At 35.7% G+C, this 22,806-nt stretch overlaps 2 protein-coding genes across 2 annotated transcripts; both read right to left on the bottom strand.

Moving 5' to 3' along the window:
- Positions 1–16,639: 16,639 nt before the first annotated feature.
- On the bottom strand, positions 16,640–20,356 carry LOC122318785 (putative pentatricopeptide repeat-containing protein At1g12700, mitochondrial). Its single transcript, XM_043136408.1, has one exon. It carries the CDS (start codon positions 20,007–20,009, stop codon positions 18,561–18,563), a length of 1,449 nt encoding a protein of 482 aa, XP_042992342.1. The 5' UTR covers positions 20,010–20,356; the 3' UTR covers positions 16,640–18,560.
- LOC122274514 (pentatricopeptide repeat-containing protein At3g22470, mitochondrial-like) lies at positions 18,171–18,542 on the bottom strand. Its single transcript, XM_043083550.1, has one exon. The coding sequence runs from the start codon at positions 18,540–18,542 to the stop codon at positions 18,171–18,173; it is 372 nt and encodes a 123-aa protein (XP_042939484.1).
- Positions 20,357–22,806: the final 2,450 nt, after the last annotated feature.

Below are 22,806 nucleotides of genomic sequence, written 5' to 3'. Positions count from 1 at the left end.
TTCTTTGTAGTTGACATGGTCTTATCCAACTCCTCCAGACTAAACCGTTTGAGAGACAGCCCTCCAGACTAACAGTCTGAGAGACAAACCTCTGTCTTAGACCACAGCCCACACAACTCCCCCTCCCTAGGAGTGGAGTACAAACTCTACGGACCCTAGGCCCTAGAGACTGTTTCTTAACACTACCTAAAAATAAACTAAATTAAACAAAAATACATAAAATCACTCAAAAGAAAAACACCTTGGGCCCAAGCCCAATCAAAAGAAAGTCCAGCCTATTTGCAAGTGGGAAGCCCATTAGGGTTTAATCTCTATCATTTTCGCCGCCCCCCTTCCCCTTCTCCTTCATGGTTTGATTCTTACGCCATAGGTCTCTTTTGCAGAGGTAGCACAGCTTGGTTCAGAACCAGCCCAATGCCAGCACCAGCGCCACCACCCAGCGGCCCCCAACCGTACCCACCAAAACCGAGAGCCAGAAAAACCTTAACAGCGAAGGGGGACAAACCAAAAAATCAAGAAACGAAACCAATAAAACTGCAACAGGATTGAAATGAAAAGCTAGCTGTCGTCTACACTGCCACCCCCCTCTCCGACCTCCATCCATGTGAATGCCCGCACCCCATATCAGCTCATCCACCTGCACCTCCGAAAGCCTCCTGAAAAAACTTCCTCTGTTTTCCTTGGGTGAAACAGGGCACCATGCACCAGTATGCTTCGTCCCTTCCCCGGTTCTCCTTGGCTGAACAGATCCACCCATGCACATCAGTGTGCATCCACCAGTTCAAAGAAGCTAAAGAACAAAGGCAAAACAAAAAGCTATCCAGTTGCAGTTGACAAACTCCTCCCCATGGGTGTTGAAGTTAAATGTAGATGGAGCCTATGGAAGTGGAGCTCCTTGCTATTTTAAGAGGATTACAAGTCTGCATCCCCATGGGGGCATAAATGAACTTATTATTGAAAGTGACTCACTCCTCAAGGTTAATGAATTACTTGCTACAAGTGAGTCCATGTCTTTATGGGGCAATCTTGTTTATGAAGTGAAGAATATGAGGAAGTTATTCCCGAAATGTTCCATTCAACATAAGGGAGGCATGGCTAATGAAGCAGCTCACATTGGCAAAATATGTCTCGCATCTAAATGACTTGATCATTTGGTGGGATTCTTTTCCTGAATGTATTTCACAGATTATTTAGTCTGAGTCATTAATGTAATTGTGGTTGTTGGTGAATAAAAGATTTATCTTGTTATCAAATAAAAAATAATGAAAAATTCCATATCCGGATGTCACATCAAAAAATTTAGAAAAGGGACATAAACAATTCATAAATGAGAAAACATAACTTAAAAAGCTATAATCAGAACAAGAAAATTTCGTAAGTTAAAATTTAAAAACATCTAAAATTAGAAATAAAAAAGCATACGAATTGAATAAGTTAGAAAATTAATTTAAACCAAAATCACTTTTTCAACTTAAAAAACTGAAACTATTAAACAATAAGAAGCTTATGATTTTATGGGTTTCTTTTCATTTTTTTAAGTTTAATTTTTTAAGTCTTTTGAATTTTTATCTCATCTTTTAAGTTTAAATTTTTAATAACCTGAATAACTAAATAACTGTTTTTTCCATTTTAAGTCATTTTTAAACATTAATTGATTTCTCATTTAATTATTTAATTTTAGTCTTATAAATTTGAAAATTTTATTTTTATTTTTATAGTTTATCTAACATATATTTTCTAAACTTGTTGACTCTATACTTTATATTATTCTCACGTGATTTTTTTTAATGTAACAAATGAGTGTCATGTTAAGCACACTGATCAGTATCTTAAATGTTTTATAATGTATCTTAAGCACACTCACTATCCATTAGACACTGAAGACAACGTAATTTCACAAACTAAACAACACACAAAGTGATAATCTCACAAGTCACAAGCTAAGCAATTAATAGGGAACTTTGAATCTCTAAATTAATAGGAATTCAATGCAAAAATTATTAGGGATTCAATCTAAAGCCCTAACTCGGATTGAGTCCCCTTAAATTTGTCCTAGTAGTTTTCGTTCGGTCCTTATTATGGCTCTAATAAATGGGTTGGGCCATTTAACTGGTCCCACTAAATTCTAGGGATTGTATATAATGGGCTTGTGGCTTATTAAAAATTACCCAAAAACCTCAGTTGAGCTTCCAAAAATATTGGCCAATTAATACCATCCAAAGTCATTTGTTAAACCTTAATGAGTCTTAAAACAAACAAACTTTTTAGGCCTATGGTTCTAATTAAAATTTCTAATTATTCAAAATAAATTATAGCTTGTGAGTTTATACAAAATAGCCCATTAAACCTGATTTAGACTCAATAAAATTATCTTAGTTTTGACCTAATTAATATTGGGTCAGGTTATTACATAGTCCATTTGCTCGCCCTCCCACATGAGGCTGGGCTGGCAAGCCGATCCTGCGTTTAATCTTATATGCGGGGTGGAGTCAAGATGGGTATACCCATATGTCTGCCCGCTATTCTGGAGCCTGTTAAACAAGTTCTAGACTTTTTCCTCAGGCACCTACTCAATCTCGATTTCTCTCAACTCTCTCGTCTTTCTCAAGTCTCATCGTTGCCTATCGTCACCACTACTGTCTCTCTCGAGTCTTCACATTCGTTGTCATAAGCCATCTCTCTCTCTCTCTCTCTCTCTCTCTCTCTCTCTCTCTCTCTCTCTCTCTCTCTCTCTCTCTCTCTCTCTCTCTCTCTCTCTCTCTCTCTCTCTCATTGTGATTGAATATATTCTTGAATTATTATGGAGTTGGGATGTGATTGTCTATGGAATGTGGAGGTTGGGACTTGGGATTGTCCCAATCCATGCACAAACCAGACTTGTAGAGGTTTATGTGTGAGTAATGGTTGAATGTCTCAGTGCTTCAATCTTTTCTTGGGAACCAAGGGAATGGCATAGGAATAGAAGATGGTTTATAAGCTTGTTCATGATGATACTCGGCTGGAGGCTAGGTGCTATATTTCCCTCTTTTGTATGTATATAATGATGCAACCTGGGTCTTCAAGTTATGTCTGATTTTCCCATCAAATATCTTACACTAGGGCTGTTCTAACTTAAGAAGTTTTCATTCAAACTTGACTCAAACTAATGGCTTCATTCAAGAGGTACCCCGATTTCACTCATTTGATGCTTGGAGTGAGGTGTATGGGTTTGACATGTTGCCAGAGTGGATGATATGAGTTGGCACTCCATCCTTGCTTAAGGTAACGTGTATGGAGTCTAGTTTGAAATGGTGAGGCTTGGTAGTAGATGGAATGAAGAGAAATTATGTTTAGGTGTCAAATGTGTCATTCGGTCGAGAAAAGTGTTTTTGGTTTCTTCCTTCTTCTTCTTTTTTTCTTTTTTTTTTTTCAACTCTTGACCAAGTAAAGTACGTGGGGACAAATGGAAATCTGAATGTCTTGGAACTCTTATTCTTTTTGCTTGGGGACAAAGCCTATGGACTAAAGATGGGCTAACATGGTTTGTTTGAATGGTGTAAGGTGATAATACACAGTTTGAGTTTTAGTGCACTATTCCTCTTGTGGGTGTGTAAGAGAGTGTAGACTATTGTCTTCATTCTAGGTCTGAATTTCTAGATTTGATTCTAGAGGTGGGGCTATGCTTGTTTCATAAATTTTGTGCAAATTAAGCTAAGCAATCAATGGCATACATTGGAGGGTATTTGGTTTGTACTAAGTGAGTTGTTTGTGTGGAGTGTTCAGCTTTGACATATCCACTATTGTCATGACATGTGGTGTTACTTAATCTTAGTTTAGATTAGCTAGTACTTAATCTAACATAAAGAGAAGAGGCTTAGTTTTCATAAACTTCTCTCAAAGAGATCGGTTTGAAGTCAAATAGCCGACATATAACTTTTATGCTATTTTGTCCTAGTTTTTGCCCCATTGTGTTATACCAAATAAAAAATGGTCCTCTGGTGAAGAGTGAAACATAGCAGCCAAAAAGTCTTTTGGATGCCACTTACATAATTTATTGATTCCTCCATCCTATCCTTCAAAATACATTATCAAAATCTACTTTTTCTATTTTACATACTGATTTTTATAATAGGTCATACATCAGCTTATCTATTTTTTTTCATATCATTTAAATAATATTTTTTATTTTTTTAAATATTTCATTTCTACCAATAAATTTGTAATATCCATATATTTTTTTATATTTACAATATATTATTATATATAATGTAATATAATTCAGTCCTATAAACACAAAATAAAATTATATAAGTTAAATAAAAATAAAATAAAATATGAAAAAATTAGATAAATAATATTTCCAAGATTTTTTTAGAAAAAAATAAAATAGAGATGTTTTAGATGATGAACAATAAAAAGAATTTGTACTGAAATGTAAAAAAAGTATAAGGAAATGAGGGAGTAAATGAAGTATAAATAATAATAAAAATTATTTGAAGGATGAACAGTACCCATTTTGGGTTACTGTAGCAATTTGTATTTTACAAAATCTTTTACCTAATCGGATGGAGCTCATTTTATGAACATTCCTTCAAATATTTTACATTTTTTATATTACACATGAGCCATTGAGAGTGCTCAATTGGACAAGGTGCACTAGGTGTTGAATTCTTAAGGCAAGGGGTTGTGTGCAAGTTTCCTAAACTTGATCTCTAAGTTGGGGAACTTTGGGTTGGGCTTTCCAAATTGGGCCTTAGTCCATTTGGTTGGGCCTAGTCTTTGGGCTCCATGTTGGGCCTTGGCTCATTCGGACTTGGGCCCAAATTCTAGGCTTTCTCTTTAAGAGTTGGATCCTTTAACTTTATATGTATGTTATAAAAAAAAAAAAAAAAAACTTTATATATATATATATATATAAGCCCACCCCTATCTAGCTAAGATCCTCATGATGTTATGGGTTTTATCTTCAAGCCCATCAAGGTAATAAGTTCTTTCTTTGCAAAGTGACTTCTGTAGAAGTCCGGACTTCTTGAAAAATGTTCTTTAAGAATTCTTAAGTAAAGGATGATGAAGGTTACTTAACCAATCATATGGTTCTAGAGGCTTTATATACTAAGTCTCTTAACATGGTCAAGACTCCATTATCTTTATGTCTTGGCATGATTTGGCCAGGTGTTAAAAAATCAGAGTGATCATCAATCAGATTTAAGAGTAAGGCAACGCTGTCTAAGGATGTTCCTAATGCTCTCTAACACAAACAAATAAGGTTAATTTTGAGTTTGAGTTTGCGAGGAACACATAGAGAGAGAGAGAGAGAGAGAGAGAGAGAGAGAGTGAGTTACTGAGGTGTATACCTAGGTGTTGAGAGGTGCACGTTCGCTCCAATGGACTCTATCCTTTGCAGCCTAAAATCTAGAGAAAGCTTCTGTGGTAGGAAGAGACCGAGGAGTTAGAGAGAGAGAGAGAGAGAGAGAGAGAGAGAGAGAGGTAAAGAGAGGCAAAAGAGAGAGGGAAGGGTGGAGGTGAAGGAGCTGGGTAACCCATGGGGTGCGAAAAGAGAGGAGAGAAGATAAAGGGCATGAGAGAGAGACAAAAGAAATGGGTAGCGTGAGCAAGAAAGACTAGCCACCGACAGGGGCGAAGGGTTGTTTTGTGCGCAAGAGAGGAAGTGAACCATTATAGGATAAAGGGCTTTTCCGGTGACATAAAGTCTTTGGAAAAAGACATGTATTCGTCGAAAATACATATTTCCTGTCATTTTTCAATCGTCGTAACGTTGCCACAATAGTTCAGTCTAGAAAACTATTTTTCGAAACTTTTTCCAGTGGTTGCAATTTATTGAGCTTTTTTAAGATTATATGTCGCTGCAAGAGGCCATCTTTTTTGTTGGAAAAAGAGTCCCAAAATTTCACCCAAAAAATGTTCACCATTGTTTATCGTCGCTGGGAGTAATTTTCGGCACTTTTTATCGTTAAAAACACGCTGTGAGTTGTCCCGGAGGAAATACTTATTTGCAATGATAATTGAACATCGGGAAAACATTGGAGCGGTCGCTAATCGGATTTGAGAGTGAGGCAGAGCTGTCTAAGGATGTTCCTAATGTTTTCTAACACCAACAAAAAGAAAAGGGTTAAATTTGAGTTTGAGATTGTGAGGAACATGTGGAGGTAAATAGAGAGAGATAGAGAGTAACCGATGTAAAACTTGGCATTCAGAGGTGAACATTCACTACGGTGAACTCTGTAAGTCGCAACCTAAAACCTAGAGAGAGAGCTTCTATGGTAGGGAGAGACCGAGGCATTGGAGAGAGTGAGAGTGAGTGCAAGATAAAAAAAAGGCAAAAGAGAGAGGGACGGATCAAGTATTTACCGGTGTCAAACCATAAGCGGGAGGCGAAGGTGCTGGGTAACCCGCAAGGTGCAAAACGCAGAGGGGAGAAGACAGAGGGCACGAGAGAGAGAGAGAGAGAGAGAGAGAGAGAGAGAGAGAGAGAGAGAAGAAGAAGAAGAAGAAGAAGAAGAAGAAGAAGAAGAAATGGGCAGACTGAGCAAGAGAGAGGGGGGTTTTCTGCTCGTAAGGGAGGAAGTCATCGCACTACAAGAAAAAAGGCTTTTTCCAATGACATAAAGCCTTGTATTCATCGAATATACATATTTCCTACCATTTTTCAATCGCAAGAACGTCTTCGTAATAGTTCAGTCTAGAAAATGATTTTTTGGTGCTTTTTTCTACAGTTGCAATTTATGGAGGTTTTTCTACAATTATGTGTCACTGCATGAGGCCATCTTTTTCGCTGGTAAAAGTTCCAAACTTTTGCCCAAAAAAATGTTAACCATGGTCTATCGTCTCAAGGAGTAATTTTCCAATGATTTTTTATCACCAAAAAAATGTATTTGCTATGTTACCAAGCGACGAGAATATGTGTTTGCAGCTATTTTTGCTACGAAAAATACTTATTTTTAGTGATAATTGACTGTCGGGAAAAAATTGAAGCGGTCATTGAAATTATTTTGTGCTTTCTAAGGATGTTCTTAATGCTCTCTAACACAAAAAAACAAAAAAAACAAAAAAACAAAAAAAAAAAGAGGGTAAATTCGAATTTGAGATTGTGAGGAACATGCGAAGGCAAAGAGAGAGATAGAGAGTGACCGAGGTATAACTTGGCGTTCAAAGGTGCAGGTTTGCTCTAGTGGACTCTATCAGTTGTGTCCAAAAACCTAGAGAGAGAGTTTCTACAGTAGGGAGAGACTGAGGATTTGGAGAGAGAGAGAGAGAGAGAGAGAGATAAAGAGAGGCAAAAGAGAGAGGGACATGCAGAGTATTTACTGATTTCAAACCACTGAATTCAAGTACTAACCACTGAATTATACCAAAAAAAAAAAAACTAGGGAATAGATTCATGGGCTCAATGACTTGTAATAGAGCTTATCCTTTATATGAATATTAGTTAGTATCGTATGGATTCGACAAATGAGTTGAGTTCATTAAAAATTCAAAGACAAAAAAAGGGCAAGAAAGAAAGCATTCTTTCCCCTTCTAGACTGAAAATTGCAACCATAGGAAAAAGCATCGAAAAATCGTTTTCTAGACTGAACTATTGCAGCAATGTACTAGCAATTTAAAAATGGTAGAAAATATTTGTTTTCGACGAATACATGGATTTTTCAGACGACTTTATGTTGCCCAAAAAAACCATTTTCCTTGTAGTGAGTGAATCCTAAAAATAAAGCAAAAATGGCTCCCATACTCTTAAGGGAGATGTGCAACCACAACTCAATCGGAAAAGAATCAATAGAAAAAATAAGTGTTTCATATATTTATCGAAATAAAGGAAAAATGAAACAGAAATCAAATATCAACTAGCTTCTCTTGGGACCTGCTTAAGAATAATAAAGAGGAATCCCATGCAAATAACAGGAAGTTTTCATTCTATACATGCCAGATCATGAATTAGAAATTGCATCCAATCTCCAAAAAAAAAAAACTGTTGGAGCATGGTACACATTTCTGGTGAAGAAAAATGCAACTCAAACCTCCTTTGGAGGGAATATTAAAAGCTTTAATTTAACTATGAACTAAACTAACTACTCTGCATTTCACACTAATTATTTGGCTGTGTGATACAGTATTAAATTTAATTACTGTATTCTTAAATGTTAAATGCTAGTTGAGGTAGAATCAAGTAAACTCATTTTTACGATAACCATAAAAAAAAACATGCGTACAGTTTTTTTTTTTTTTTTTTAATAAAGAGATAACTTCTCATTAAAACAGAAATATTTGTAACAGACGACTCTATGACTACAAACCAGCATAGAGTACCATGATTACTTCATTTCTTTAGTTACTACAGACAAAATACATGTTGGACAAAGTTCAATATCATAAACATCCTCTAGACACTCTAGTGCAGCTTGTGCCAAGTGGTGGGTAGCCTTATTGGAATCTCGAAGGACATGTGAAATGCTCCAGATGGTACATGAGTTCAGAATCTTTCTTGCATCTCGAATGAGACATCCTCCCATACTCCAGTTTGAACCATGTGTTTGAAGTAATTCCACCACCTGTTTAGAGTCACCTTCCAGGCTAACCTTGTTCATGCCTAACTCCTTGATGAATACAGTTGCCAACAGCACTCCATATGCCTCTGCATCAAAATGTCTTTCTCGAAAAGGTCTCTGAGCTCGAAGGGCACCAACAACTTGGCCTGTATGGTCTCGAATTAAGACACCTATACAAATTTTTCCTTCCTCTGATTTAACAGCTGCATCCCAGTTTACTTTAAAATTGTTCTCTCCTGGCTTTATCCACTTTTGAGATTCTGTTCGAGCCTTGATGTTGCCTTTTCTTGTAGCTTGGGAACAATCCTTATAGAAGGTGAGGTCTGCTAATGCCTGTTGAAAGACTATGGTGGGATGCTTGAAGGCTTTACCATGGATTATGTCATTTCTCCTACACCAAATTCCCCTTAAAATGACAGCCACTTCCTCGAGTTCTTTGGTGTCTAGAGCCTTCACTAAATGAGACCATATGTCAAAAAATAGATTGCTTTGGTATGTCATCTTCAAGACTTTCTTGCAACTCTGGTTCAAAACATCCTAAGCTACTATACAACCCCATAAGGCATGACCTTAAGTCTCAGGAACCTATTTACAGATAATGCATGAGCTGTGATCTACTACTTTTCTTCTTTTTAAATTAGCCAATGTGGGGAGAGCTTCACTGCATGCCCTCCATATGAACATCTTAATTGCTGGAGTTGTACTTAGTTTCCAAACTGCCTTCCAAGCTTGTTGATCTCGAGATCTGCATGAGGGTTCCCCTTCAAGATCCACTTACATTGACCTGTGAAGGTGATACCCACTTTTAACAGAGAATTGACCATTGTTTGTGTGCAACCATATCATTCTGTCTTCTCTATCTACTAGGCAGACTGGTATTGCTTTAATTGCCTCCCTCTCTTGAGGAGAGAACAACTCCTCCAAGAGAGAATCCTTCCATGTTCTGAGGGTTGGGTCAATGAGGTCACTAACCAGTTCACACCAACAGTCATCATCTCGTGGTGTTAGGATCTTATGGGTGGGCAAAGAAGGAATCCATTTATCTGTCCATATGTTGACCCTACGACCATTTCCTACTCTCCACATCATGCCTTCCTTAAGGACCTCCAAACTTGCATGAATACCTCTCCAAGCTAATGAGAGTCTTGAGCCCAGTTTTGCTTTTAGTAGTTCCCCTTGCTTAAAGTACTTCTGTTTGAATATCCTAGCCACCAGAGAGCTTGGATTCTGTTGAATTCTCCATCCCTATTTGGACAGTAATGCAATGTTGAAGCTCCTGAAGTCCCTAAAGCCCAGACCTCCATGATCTTTGCTATTGCTAAGCTGTTTCCAGTTAATCCACTGTATGTTGGAGGTATCTTCATTATAGCCCCACCAATACTTTCTAAGTAACTGATTCAGTCTACCCGTGATTGATTCTGGTAGTTGGAAGATTCCCATAATGTAGGTGGGAATGGCCTATAGCACAGCTTTGAGTAGCACTTCTTTCCCAGCACCAGAGAGATGCTTAGTCTTCCAGTTCTCCATTCTGGCCCAGGTTCTGTCTATGAGTGAGTGGAAGACAGTAATTCTTTTCCTCCCCACACAAGCAGGAAGCCTCAAATATTTCTCAAAGGAGCCTATTGACTTGACTCCTGCCAGCTGCTGTATTTGGACCTTAGTATCCTTCTTTGTGTTTTTGCTGAAAAACACTAAATATTTGTCTCTGTTGAGGACCTGTCCCGAGGCCTTTTCATAGACAACTAGGATATCCAGCAGATAAGAGATTTCCTTTGGGTTTGCTTGGAAAAAGAGTAAGCTGCCATCTGCAAAAAGAGGTGATTCACAGTGATGGGGCCTCTCCCAATATGGACTGGGGTAATGACCTTGTTGTGCTCAGATCGATTAAGCAAGGAAGTAAGGGCCTTAGCACACATGATGAAGATGTAGGGGGATAAAGGGTCACCTTGCCTAAGGCCCCTTGAGGGAAGGAATTTCTGTTGAGGCTTCCCATTTACAAGAATAGAGTAAGAAATGGAGGTGAGGCACCTTTCAATCAGGTTGACCCATTGGAGAGGGAACCCCATCTTGGACATGACAGCTTCAACAAAGCCCCACTCTATCTTATCATAAGCTTTGCTCATGTCTAGTTTAAGAGCCATGCACCCTGTTTTACCTTTCATTCTAGTGCTCATGGAATGGAGGGCTTCATAAGCCACCAACACATTGTCTGTTATTAGCCTGCCAGGGACAAAGGCACTTTGATTGAGGGAGATGAGGTTGGGGAGAATGGATTTAAGCCTATTTGCAAGGGTTTTTGAGATGATTTTGTACAGCACATTGCATAAGCTGATGGGTCTGAATTCTGAGATTCTTTTGGGACTTTTGACTTTGGGAATAAGGGAGATTAAAGTGTAATTGACATCTGTTAAGGAGCCCCCTTGATTGAGGACCTGAAGAGCATATTGGCATACCTCCTCACCTATTACCTCCCAATGTTTTTGGTAGAAAGAAGCTGGAAACCCATCAGGTCCTGGTGAGCCTAATGGGTTCATTTGAAATACAGTTGTATGAATCTCTTCTCGAGTGAAGGGGATAAGAAGCCAAGTTTTCATCTCACTAGACAGTTTAGAGTCCAAAGCATTCAGACAAGCTTCAAAATTAGAAGGGGAAGAGGTGGTGAAAAGAGATGAGAAGTAACCTATAAAAGCACCACCAATGTCTTCCTGCTTTGTCAATACCCTTCCTTGTGGATCCTCTAGGTTGTTTACAGTATTAGTTTTCCTTCTATGACTGGCTTGCAGGTGAAAGAAGATTGTATTTCTGTCTCCCACTTTCATCCAATGCTGCTTTGCTCTTTGCCGCCATTTAATCTCCTCTGTAGCCATTGAAAGTTCTACATCCTTTTGCAGGCCTTGCATTTCTGTTAAATGATTCCATGTACCTATCTCTTGAAGGTGCCTGATTCTCCTCACTGCTTGGTTGATGTCTTTATGTTTCAGCATTTTTTCTTTTTGGTTCCATTGTGAAAGACTCCTTTGGCAATCAATCAGTCTTTGTCTCATTGTTTTAGCTCCTTCCACGCCATACTAGTTCCCTTCCATGAGTATTCCACTATTTTCTTGCATTCTTCTTTAAGGTCCCAAGCAGCCTCATATCTAAAAACTCTTGCTTCTTGTTTGTTCACATTGACTGGTTTATTTAAATTGATACTGAGTGGGGAATGATCTGACTGAATGGCTGCTAGAGCCGTACAAGTGGCATAATTGAAAAGCTCGTGCCATTCCTTATTGGCCATTGCTGTATCTATTCTTTCCTTGGTAAAGTCTCTACCCCTTCTGTTATTAGACCAAGTAAATTGAAACTGAAAGCAATGTATGCTAGTCAAATAGGGGCTGTCAGATTTTTTTTGTATACTTGAACAAACTCGACACAAACCTCATTTTAAACGGTCATTTTTATGGACAACCTAAGTAATCCCCCGGTATAATCCCATAATATCCCATGATACCCATAGTGCAGACCTTCAAAATGTCTTATGTCTCGTTTGGATATAAGAAGTGTTTCATTTGATCTTATCTAATTATTACATCTTTTTTAAAATTTCACATAAAATATAATAAATAATTCAATTTTTTCAAATCCCAAAACCATAATAATATTAAATAATAATATTCTAATAATAATTCAACTTTTAATTTTCATCTTAACTCACCTAATCTCAACTCACTATCCAAATGGCAGTTAATAATACGTTATTAATTTTTTAGTGATTGTTTAACCCTAAATATTTATCAAATGAAAAAAAAAATCTGATTTATCTATTATGATCATTGAATGGGATTTAAAAGTTCACAATTGTTGAAAAATGAATGTTTAAATCGTGAAAATCACTTTGACTTTTGTATTGTAAGGAACATTAAAATGGAAACAATAGTGGTATATGTACTTACAGCTTTACTTATAAGATTCATTTTGTTAGTTTTCTTTTAAAATTTAAATTTTGAATTTCAAGTTTCATGACTTTCAACATATTAACTATTGCGAGATAATAGTCAAAATTCACTCTAGCCTATGTCACCTTCATCGATATATAAGTACCTCAAGAATTTATATATAGTAGTACTCTATTACTTGTTTTTGGTTTATGGAGAAGTTTGTTGATTTTTCGAATTTAAAAAATAGTTGTCTTGATTTTAGTACCTAATATCTATTCAAATACATGAAAACTTAAATTAATCCTAATTTATAATATATTATGAATGTGAAATCATCAGTTTTCTTGCAATCTTAAGTAAGGAAGAGATAGCTTTTATTATTTGTATTATATTTTTAACATTCCCCCTCACATGTGGATCAGTCTCTTCCTCAATGAGTAGGTCAAAATTGTAAAATATTTAATTAAATTGGTAGAATGTAGAGTTAGGATTCGAATTCAAGACCTCTTCTCTGATACTATGTGAAATCACTAGTTGTCTCAAAAGTTTAAACTGGTGGGAAGATGTAGATTTTATTATTTGTATTATATTCTTAACAATTAATCCATCAATGTTAGCAATGTATTGATGTTGCATGAGTGAATTATTAAATATTTAAAGTAAATCCATTAGAACATATTTGTACAATTTTGAAGAGTAGCAAAAGATGGCTAACTCAACATGAACATGAATGATTTGAACTTGATTGACAAGTTTTTTTATTCAAGTTGGGTTAGAGTTGACTGATTGATTATCCAAACCTGAATAACCTGACACGAATCCGAATGACTTGACATGAATTGACACCGCTACATTCAAATTCGCACAACACTTAATAATTCATCATTGATTCACCATTCTATAGTATTAATAGTAGTAATAACAATAGCATTAGTGTCCTTTATGAAGCTAATAAAACCCGATATCATCTTACAAAGGGACATCATAAATACTTATACTTTATAGATATAAGTATGTTATGATGCAACCATTTGGGCAATATAAGCTATAAAAAGCCCAGAAATTAAGAAATTTAACTTGCCAGAAGCAATGCATCAGCTGAATAAAAAAAATAAAAATAAAAAAGTGAGTTTAGTTGTAACTTTGGTTCCTTCCAATCAACAAATAAAGTTCATATTCAAAAATACTTCCAACATAGACAAATAACAAATATCAAATATACTTGAAAATAAGTTACATGAATATCTTCAAAAACATTTTTCTAAATTGGTTCCAATTTTACCAAAATTGGCAACTTTCAAACGTAAAGGGGGGAGAGAGCTTTAAACTAGGACTACAGGTTGAGAAGTTCAAAATAATGGGGAAAGAGATCAAAGTCGGTAGAGGGGGTTCTAAGTCAAACGTGTTTTTTTCTTTCTTTCTTTCTCAATGACTGACTCGTGATGTGGAGCCCTATATTTGGGACACAATAATCCTAACAGTGCATAGAAGAATTTCATGTGAAGGTTCAGAGTTCCTCGAAAACTCTCATTAAAAAAATTGAAGTGAAGTGATTCTTGATGCTTGCCAATTCTGGTTCTTGATCATTCTTTGATTTTTCCCATAGTTTTCCTCTATTTCTAGGTTATCCCTTACAAGTAATTAGACTACTAAAAATTCAAACACCCAAAAATGTTCACAGAAATCCATACTAATGCATCTCCAAGAAACTTTTGTTATTCCTTGAGGTGTTCCATTAAACTAGACTCAACCTCCTTGACTCTTTTACAGGCAGAGGCATACTCCGTAAATGGGATATTGCACATCCTCAATATTAGCTTCCACCCAATCAAAAACATCCTTGAAACGATTAACTACTAAATGAATGTCAAGGAGACCGCTACTTACATATATATAAAAGATGAGATGCCAGACTAGATTATTTTCAGAAGCATTATATATATATATATATATATATCTATATATCAAAGCTGGACATACGGATGTTAACAAATGATGGAGGACTCTAGATTCAATATTTTCCAAAATAACACCACAATGAAGAACATGCTTGGGTCATTGAACATGCTTGGGTTCAATGTTTTCCAAAATAACACCCAGTAAAGAACATGCTTGGATTCAATGTTTCAATGTTAACTCACAACCACAAAGAGTTGAAATGAACTCTTGGAACTGTTTCTTTGTTGCATCCTCGTATAAAACTATTTTGTTGGCATTTCCTCCTTAAGCTCCACTGTGTTGAGTCAATGCCAACGGATATAAATCATGCTAATTACAGATCACATGGAAGTCCTGCTAGTTTGTGAGTTTCCTTTTTTGAAATCTTTTTATATATGTAGTACTTCTCTAACTGAAATGTGTTCGTTAATAAAAAGATAGCGAAGGTTTAGCCATTACAACCAAAGTTTTAAATTCCATTTTAGTAAACATTCCGACTTCAATACTGGAACAAATTATCTCGGTGTATTGGTTCAAAATTTCTAATATATATATACACACACGAAGTTAATATTTACTAAACTAAAAGAACTAGTAATATGTACAAATTTCATATTTAGTCATAGCTTGACAATTTGTTGATATATATTGCTTTGAGCAAATTTAACCACCCATGTTCATAATCATTATTCACTATGAAACTCAACCTTTAGCTTCACCCATATTACAAACAAGTAAACAATAGACCAATTCTGATTCTTCAACTCCTTGGAGGGTTATTTTTAATGTTCAGATTGTAGCAAAGTTTTGAATACTATTTCGGTGACCATTTTGATTAAAGCACTGGAATGAAATATTTCGGTACCAATATGTTTCAATGTGCCGTTTTGAAATTAATTATATATTATATATAAATATTTATATGTATATATAAACTAAAAACTAATAAAATAAATACATATATATTTAAGTGTGTATCATGTATATGTGTATATATATAGCATAATTGAATATTTATAAAATGAATATATGCTAAAAAAAAATCACAAACTTGAATTAAGACACAAAAATAAAGGAAAAAAATAAAAGAATAGATAAATTATTAAAAATAATTATATTTAAAAAAAATAGAGACTGAGAGGACATATTTAAAGTTATAAAAAAAATTAAAATTATATAAATATATTTGTATTTTAGAATTAATTAAATACCATTTAGATTTAAAATTTACCAAAATATCATCTAAGTATAAGAAAATTACAAAAAAGAGCCCAAAACCGAATAGGGACCAAAACACTCGATTCTTGCCAAAATGGCCAAAATTTCACAGGAATGGCCGAAACAGGATCGGAAAGACCGGAATTTGAAGCGAAACAGAACGGAGTGGTAGAATATACCGGACACTACACCGGATTGGCAAATTCTGGCCATTCCGGCCAGAACGGAATTCAAAACCTTGGTTTGTAGTGATATACTAATTCCAAACTAAAATATAGATACCTTGTCAGTAATTATAAACCTTATATAATATAAAGGGCAGTTTGTGAGGCTAGGCATTTGCTGAAATATATTCAACAACCCTGGCAATCATCGTTCATGAATCATAGCTTGACTATTTGCAAAATATGTTACATTGAGCAAATTTAAAATTTTCTTAAAATTGTAACTAAGAATACCATGAGTGACGAATAAGGTTGTGATAAGAACCTATCTTGTTAACATATAAAGAGTATATTTCATGATCATTAAACGGTGAAATTGCATTTTGCATTCCTTGATCGCCAACACTTGAGACTAATTTACACAGCAATTGCATTCTGTCGGCCAACCTTTGATTTGAAAGATAATAGAGATAGAGAACAGATCAAAGTTACCCAAAAGTGAGAGATACAAAATTACCTTGAAGTGGACATCCCTTATAGATCAGCTTGCAAAGCATTGAACTAAAAAGTTTTCCTCGGTAGTGAAACTTAGGAAGCCTTTCACAAAAGCTTCTGCAAAGAAACCCTTGTCAACCATTATTTCAATATATTCTACTGCCCTTTATGACTCATTATGTTGCAATAGTTCTTGGATAATTGTGTTATACGTAAAATTGTCAGGCAAGTAACCATTCCCATCCATTTTCTCAAGCAGCTCCCAGGCTTCATCTCTAAGTCCCTATTTGCATGGTCCTATGATCATTATATTGTAGGTCCAAATATCATGGTGCAACCCTTTGGTAGAAAGACTACAAAATAGTTCTTTTGCAGTCACAAGTTTCAAAATACCATACTCTAATTTAATCTTGTAATTACAAACACCATTTTTGGCAATACAAATAAAACAAGCCTTGAAAAATAAGAAACATAAATGGGCAGAAGCAACAAGGTAGAATAAGGGAAAAAGTAAAAGGCCAACATATCAGCTTGTACAAGAATAAGAATGGCTCGTAGCAAATACGCTTGGTGCTAAGGAATACAATCATTACTCAATAAAGAACTCTACTGAGTTATATTATTTAATCTTGTTGCACACCTGGCATTGCCCAGCACAGGTGGATGACTACACACTTCCTGCGGTCAAAATTCAGTTAAACTGAAAGTATATTCAAAAATAGTTACAGAATACATTTGAGACATGAGTTGGGAAGAAACAACATCAGTTGCTCAATAACAGCATTTCTGCATCTTCAGTTAGAAATTTTGAAAATCTAGCAACCTAAATGTACACAAAAGTACAAAGAACTAAGCAGTAGATATGGAGTTCTATCTAAATGGGAGGGATGGAGGCATGGAACAATCAGAAGCACCAAACTAACTTCTATGTACTTTACTCTAAATGCTGATGGCTATGTGATACAGAATCAAATGGTATTGTGGCCTTCTTATCAGATAAATCAAGGTTCAAGCATCATTGGTGACACTAAAGAAGAGCATTATGTGTAAACAGGTCAGCAATCAGAAATCGTGAGGATCGGACCATTCGAAAAAATTCATGCTGGGTTATGACCAAAGCCAAAGCTAATCAGAAGGTTTGAGATAGTAACATAGACTGATTACAGTTGGATTGTCCATTCTGATTGTAAACACAGTGGTATAACTAGTAAGCACTATGTTTTGCACCAACGCAAGATCAGACCAGCAAATGTCCATGATATCTTACTTTTGTTATAAATTATAATAGTTAGCATTTCCGATGTTCGTAAAGTAGAGGATTTCATGATCATAAAGCGGCTACTTTTGTGCCTGACTGCAACTAAATTGCTTACAATCTAGCCCATGAACAAACAAGCAGATCCCGTTATTAGCAACTTCCTTAAGTTGATAATCTATTCAATGTACACTAGTCTTGATTGGTTCACAGTCCAATATACAAAAAGTTAAACCAAGTTTATCATACAGGGGCACCCAGCTTTAAAAATGAGTATGGTACTTACTGCACCTTATCATAGAGGTTAATGCAGTACACTTCAGCATAATAAATATTTCTACTAGACAATATTTCCAACATACTACTCACAAACATAATATCATCAGGGAAAATTTAAAAACATTCACATCAGAAAACAATGGAGATACAACCACCAAAATCCCAGAGTCTAATTTCCGCTGCAAGTACTTTCCATCGGTCAAACATTTCAATGAAAGATAATAGAGGCAGAGAACTGATCGATGTTGCCCATAAAAATGAGAGATTTAAAATTCACTTAAAGTAAATAAACATTCCCTATAGATCAGCTAGTGAAGCGTTGACGTATATAGATGTTCTTGGCATTGAAAACCAAGAAAGCCTTTTACAAAAGCTTCTCAAACCACTCTCTAATTGCCTTCTCAGCTTTATTAGCACACAACAAGTCAATCACCATGGTTGCAGTTGTTGCATCTGCAGAGAAACCCTTGTCAACCATTATTTTAATATATTCTACTGCCCTTGATTGCTCATCACGTTGCAGTAATCCTTGGATAATTGTGTTATATGAGACATTGTCAGGCAAGCAACCCTTCCCATCCATTTTCTCAAACAGCTCGCAGGCTTCATTTATTAGACCCTCTTTGCATAGTCCTCTGAACATTACAGTGTAAGTGAGAGCATCAGGTTGCAACCCTTTGGTAGAAAGACTACAAAAGAGTTCTTTTGCAGTCACAAGTTTTCCCGCATCACACATAGCATCAATCAAGATGGTTTAAATCACAATATTAATGTCCAACTTTTTGTCTACAATCTCTCGGAACAATGCCATTCCCTCCACAAAACATCCGTTCTTAAAAAGACCATCTAACAAAATGGCATAAGTTTGGAGATTAGGATTTTCTCCAGAAGCTTGCATCTCATGAAGTAGCTCTAACGCAGCCAGAGGTCTCCCCACTCGGCAAAACCCATCTATAAGAGTGGTGTAAGTGACAACATTGGGAATCATTCTCTTGTCTAACATTTCATGAAAGAGATTTATTGCCTCAGCAATTCTCTTACTTTTACAATATCCATTTATTAATATGCTATAGCTAATAACATCAGGAGAACAACCCCTCCTAACCATCGTGTTAAATGTTTTGACTGCCTCATCCATTTTGTTTTGCTGACAATAACAATCAATCAAAGAGTTGTGCGTGAATATATCTGGCTCGATGCCTTTCTCAATCATCATATCAAGAGCTTCTTTTGCCTCCATCATCTTCCCCTCTTTTAGAAGCATATCCACCAATATATTGAAAGAATACACATCTGGCATGATATTCCTTTCTTCCATCTCAGTCACTAATTTAGCAGCCTCTTTCCAATGGCCAAAATTGCATAGGCCCTGAATTAAGGGATTGTAAGTAAAAAGGTTTGGCTGAATGCCTTTACTCGTCATTGTGGAAAAAAGTTTCAAGGCATCAGTCAACAATCCGTCCTTGCACAAACTGCAAATGATTGGATTATACGATGCTGCATTAAGTACAAAATTTGCATCTTCCATCTTCCTGAGTGAGTTAATGGCCAGATCGGTTTCACCTACCTTACACAGAGCGTTAATTATGACTGCATAGGTAAATTCATTAGGTTTAAATCCCTTCTCCCCCATTTCATCAGCCAGATTCACTGCTTCAACAATTTTACCCTGGAGACAGAGCCCCTTGACAAGAGTGTTTATAGACACACAGTTAGGTTGAAAACCAAGTTTCAAAATTTTTGCCAAAACAGAGAACCCCAAATCCACACGGTTAAGATGGCAGAAGCAATTAACCAAAATATTGAGAGTATAAAGATCGGGAGCAATTTCTAACAAGTCCATTTGTTTTACCAATGTGATCACAGTTGAGTGATGCTTCGCTCTTGCAATTGATGTCAGCAATTGAGTAAAATACACAACAGAAGGCAAAGGGTGCATGCGGACCATTAGATCAAATAAGCTCAAGGCACCGTCAAGATCCTTGAAGGTCCCAGTTTTGCATTGATCTCTTACATATTTCAATAACTGTTTGGGGCTTTCCCCATATTCTCGAACTCTGGTGAAAGAGTTGGTAGCTACACTACGAAGATGGTAAGTAGTTGAAGAATGGAATGAAAGATGCATTACACAACGATAATCAAGAATCAAATGATTCGAGAAGAAGAAAAGAAGAGAGTTCAAAGATTTAGGAGCTGTACCCATTCAGTATTTCCAGGAGAACGAAAAGCACAAGCAGATCAGATGACATAAGCAGAGGCAGATGCACTTTTACTCATCTTCATCGTCTCCGGCTCTCCCTCCCATTTTCACAATCTTTGAGTTTGGAAACCAGAATATATTGTGTTATGTTCCAAAATCAAGAACTTCTTCAACAGAGATAATTTCCCTAATTCACCATACAATGATATAACTCTCTTCCAATTCACCATAGAAACCAAAAATCAGAAATCAGAATATAGTATGCAGGAAAATGACAAGCTAAAGCAGAAATGAGAAATCTCAGACAGAGCGTGGGCAGATGGCAGTGACAGCCGGAAGTTCATCCAAACGCGATGAATAACATTTTTGGTATTTATAGGGTGTTTGATATCCGTTAATAAGCAGTGATTTTTTGTTATTTTCATTTTATTATTATTATTATTATTATTATTATTTTAAATAAACTTTATTTCTTTTAATGAAATCGAAATTACAAATATGACTAATCAATACAGGAAAAAATCCAGATTACCAACCAAACTACTCATCTATTAGGAGCTCCCCTCCCACGAATTTCTTTGTGACTGATATTATCTTAACTTCTATAAATCATTTCTTGACAACAGTCAATAAAGAAAACATTATGTTAAATCAGAACTAAACGACCTCTCTTCTTTTGAAAGAGATGTACAAGCACGCTCCGTCCTCCCAAGGAAGAGGAGTACAACTGCACTCCCTCCTTCCAAGGAGGAGTACAATCACCTCTTTCTTCCAAAGGAAGAGTGGGACACTACTGCAGTGAATATCAAGTCCACTAGACTATTTTTTTTTTTTAAACTAAAACAAAACCAACAGAACTGCAAATAAATATAAAATACAAACACAGAAAACACTAATAATGGGGCTATAAAAACACATGTAGGCCCAGTCTAAACCAAAAAAAAAACAGCCTGTATGCAGGTGGGAGAGCTCAACCCTTAGGACTTCAACATATTCTTTTAGCTGCCGCTTCCCATCTCTTCCTTTATTTTGTTTTTCCCTGCGTCTTCCTCTACAAGTGTTCCTCCACTAACTCACACTGAATCTCGGACGAAGCTCACTGAGGCTCACTGAATCTTTGGCCTCCAGACAAAGCTCACTGAAGCTGAGTCCTAGATGCCACACTGAATCATTCCAGTCCGACGTGTGCTTGGTCCACTGTGCAAGCGGCTCATATCGGACTTCTCTATTTTCCTTGTCGAAAACAGATCCCTCTGTCCATCTCAACGTAGGCCACAAAACCAGAGAAGCCGAGGCTCATGCCACCATTTCTTAACCCGCTAGGGAGGCCAACCACACTACCACGCAAAACCAAAACTAGTTTCCGAAGCAGAGGTGGTTGCTTGATCCACTGCGCGAGAGACACCAAAAATCGACCTTAAGCCACCATAAAACAACCTCCCCAAGCCTTATTTTAGGTACTAAACCAAACTTAAGCAACAAACAAAGAAAGAAGAGAAGAAACAAAGGAGGGAGGGAGGGAGGGAGGGAGGAGTCGAGGCTCCCACCTCCCCCCCTTTGGAGGTTTTCGGTTTGTTCTCTAGAGAGATGGGAGAGCTTCTTTCTCTACCAGGGTTTTCTTGAGTTCTCTCAAAGGCGTGTCATTTTAGGACTCGAAAGATTGGTTATTTTTACTTTCCATTTATACCATTGTGTGATTGTGTGTAATTATGGTTGGTGCCCTTAGTGCTCTATTATATGTTTTGTCCTTACAATATGATCCTTTCTTCCCTGATCGAGTTTGGATTTTAATTCTTTCGTTTCTCATTTGTGTTATATGTAGAGGTGTAACCGATTCGATTTGATCTGATTTAATACATTTTTAAGAATTAAATCAGTATACAACGATTTTAAAAATTTAAGAATCAATGTAGACTAATTCACTATCGATACCGATACCGAACCTTCCAAGTTTTCCAATTTTGGTCTAGTCAAGTCGGAATTTTCTAATTTTACGGATTATCTATGTTAGTAATATTATGATATTTACATATTATATTATAAGTACATTATTTTATAATAATTAACAAATACTAATATAGTATTGAATTTAACTATAATCTATATAAGTTCTAGACTTTTTATATGAGTATATATAATCAAATGTGTAAAAATGTATTTATAAAAAATATATATTATAATTTATTATGCCCAAAATGTATTATATATACATATCAAAAGTAAGTTTCTATTAATAACTTAATATTAAAGTTTATGTTTAAGATTAAAATTTCATGTTATATTAATTTTCCATTATAATATTAAAATTGATATGTTATATTAAAATTATAAGATTAATTTTATATTATATCACATGTTATATAAGATTAATAGACTTGAATTATACTATTAAAATTTCTTGTAATATTAATTTTATATTAATATTAAAATTTATATGATATATCAAATGTTATATTAAAATTATAAGATTAATATTATGTTATATTAATCTTATGTTATAAAATTAATAGACTTGAATAGTTAATTAACAATTTAACATATAATAAAATAAATTATAAATATATATACCGGTTTGGTTTGGTTTAAACTGGTTTTCAAAATATGAAAATCGGTACCACACCAGACAACTTACAAATTGGACCAAACTCATTGGTTCAGTCCAATCCGGTCCGGTTCAACCTGGTTTTCCATTTTTTTTTACACCCCTAGTTATTTGGTTTTTAGAGTGTTGAATTTGATTTTTCTTAGTTGAATTTTCTACATCAAAAAATTCTACTCATCATTCCCAGACACCACATTT

Source organism: Carya illinoinensis, chromosome 8 (assembly GCF_018687715.1).
Source record: "Carya illinoinensis cultivar Pawnee chromosome 8, C.illinoinensisPawnee_v1, whole genome shotgun sequence".
Lineage (NCBI taxonomy): Eukaryota > Viridiplantae > Streptophyta > Magnoliopsida > Fagales > Juglandaceae > Carya > Carya illinoinensis.
This window is presented reverse-complemented; position numbering and strand designations above follow the sequence as displayed.

Coding starts and splice junctions, on each gene's coding strand:
- LOC122318785 (XM_043136408.1), bottom strand. CDS start 20,009: ATGGGTACAGCTCCTAAATCTTTGAACTCTCTTCTTTTCTTCTTCTCG.
- LOC122274514 (XM_043083550.1), bottom strand. CDS start 18,542: ATGTGTGATGCGGGAAAACTTGTGACTGCAAAAGAACTCTTTTGTAGT.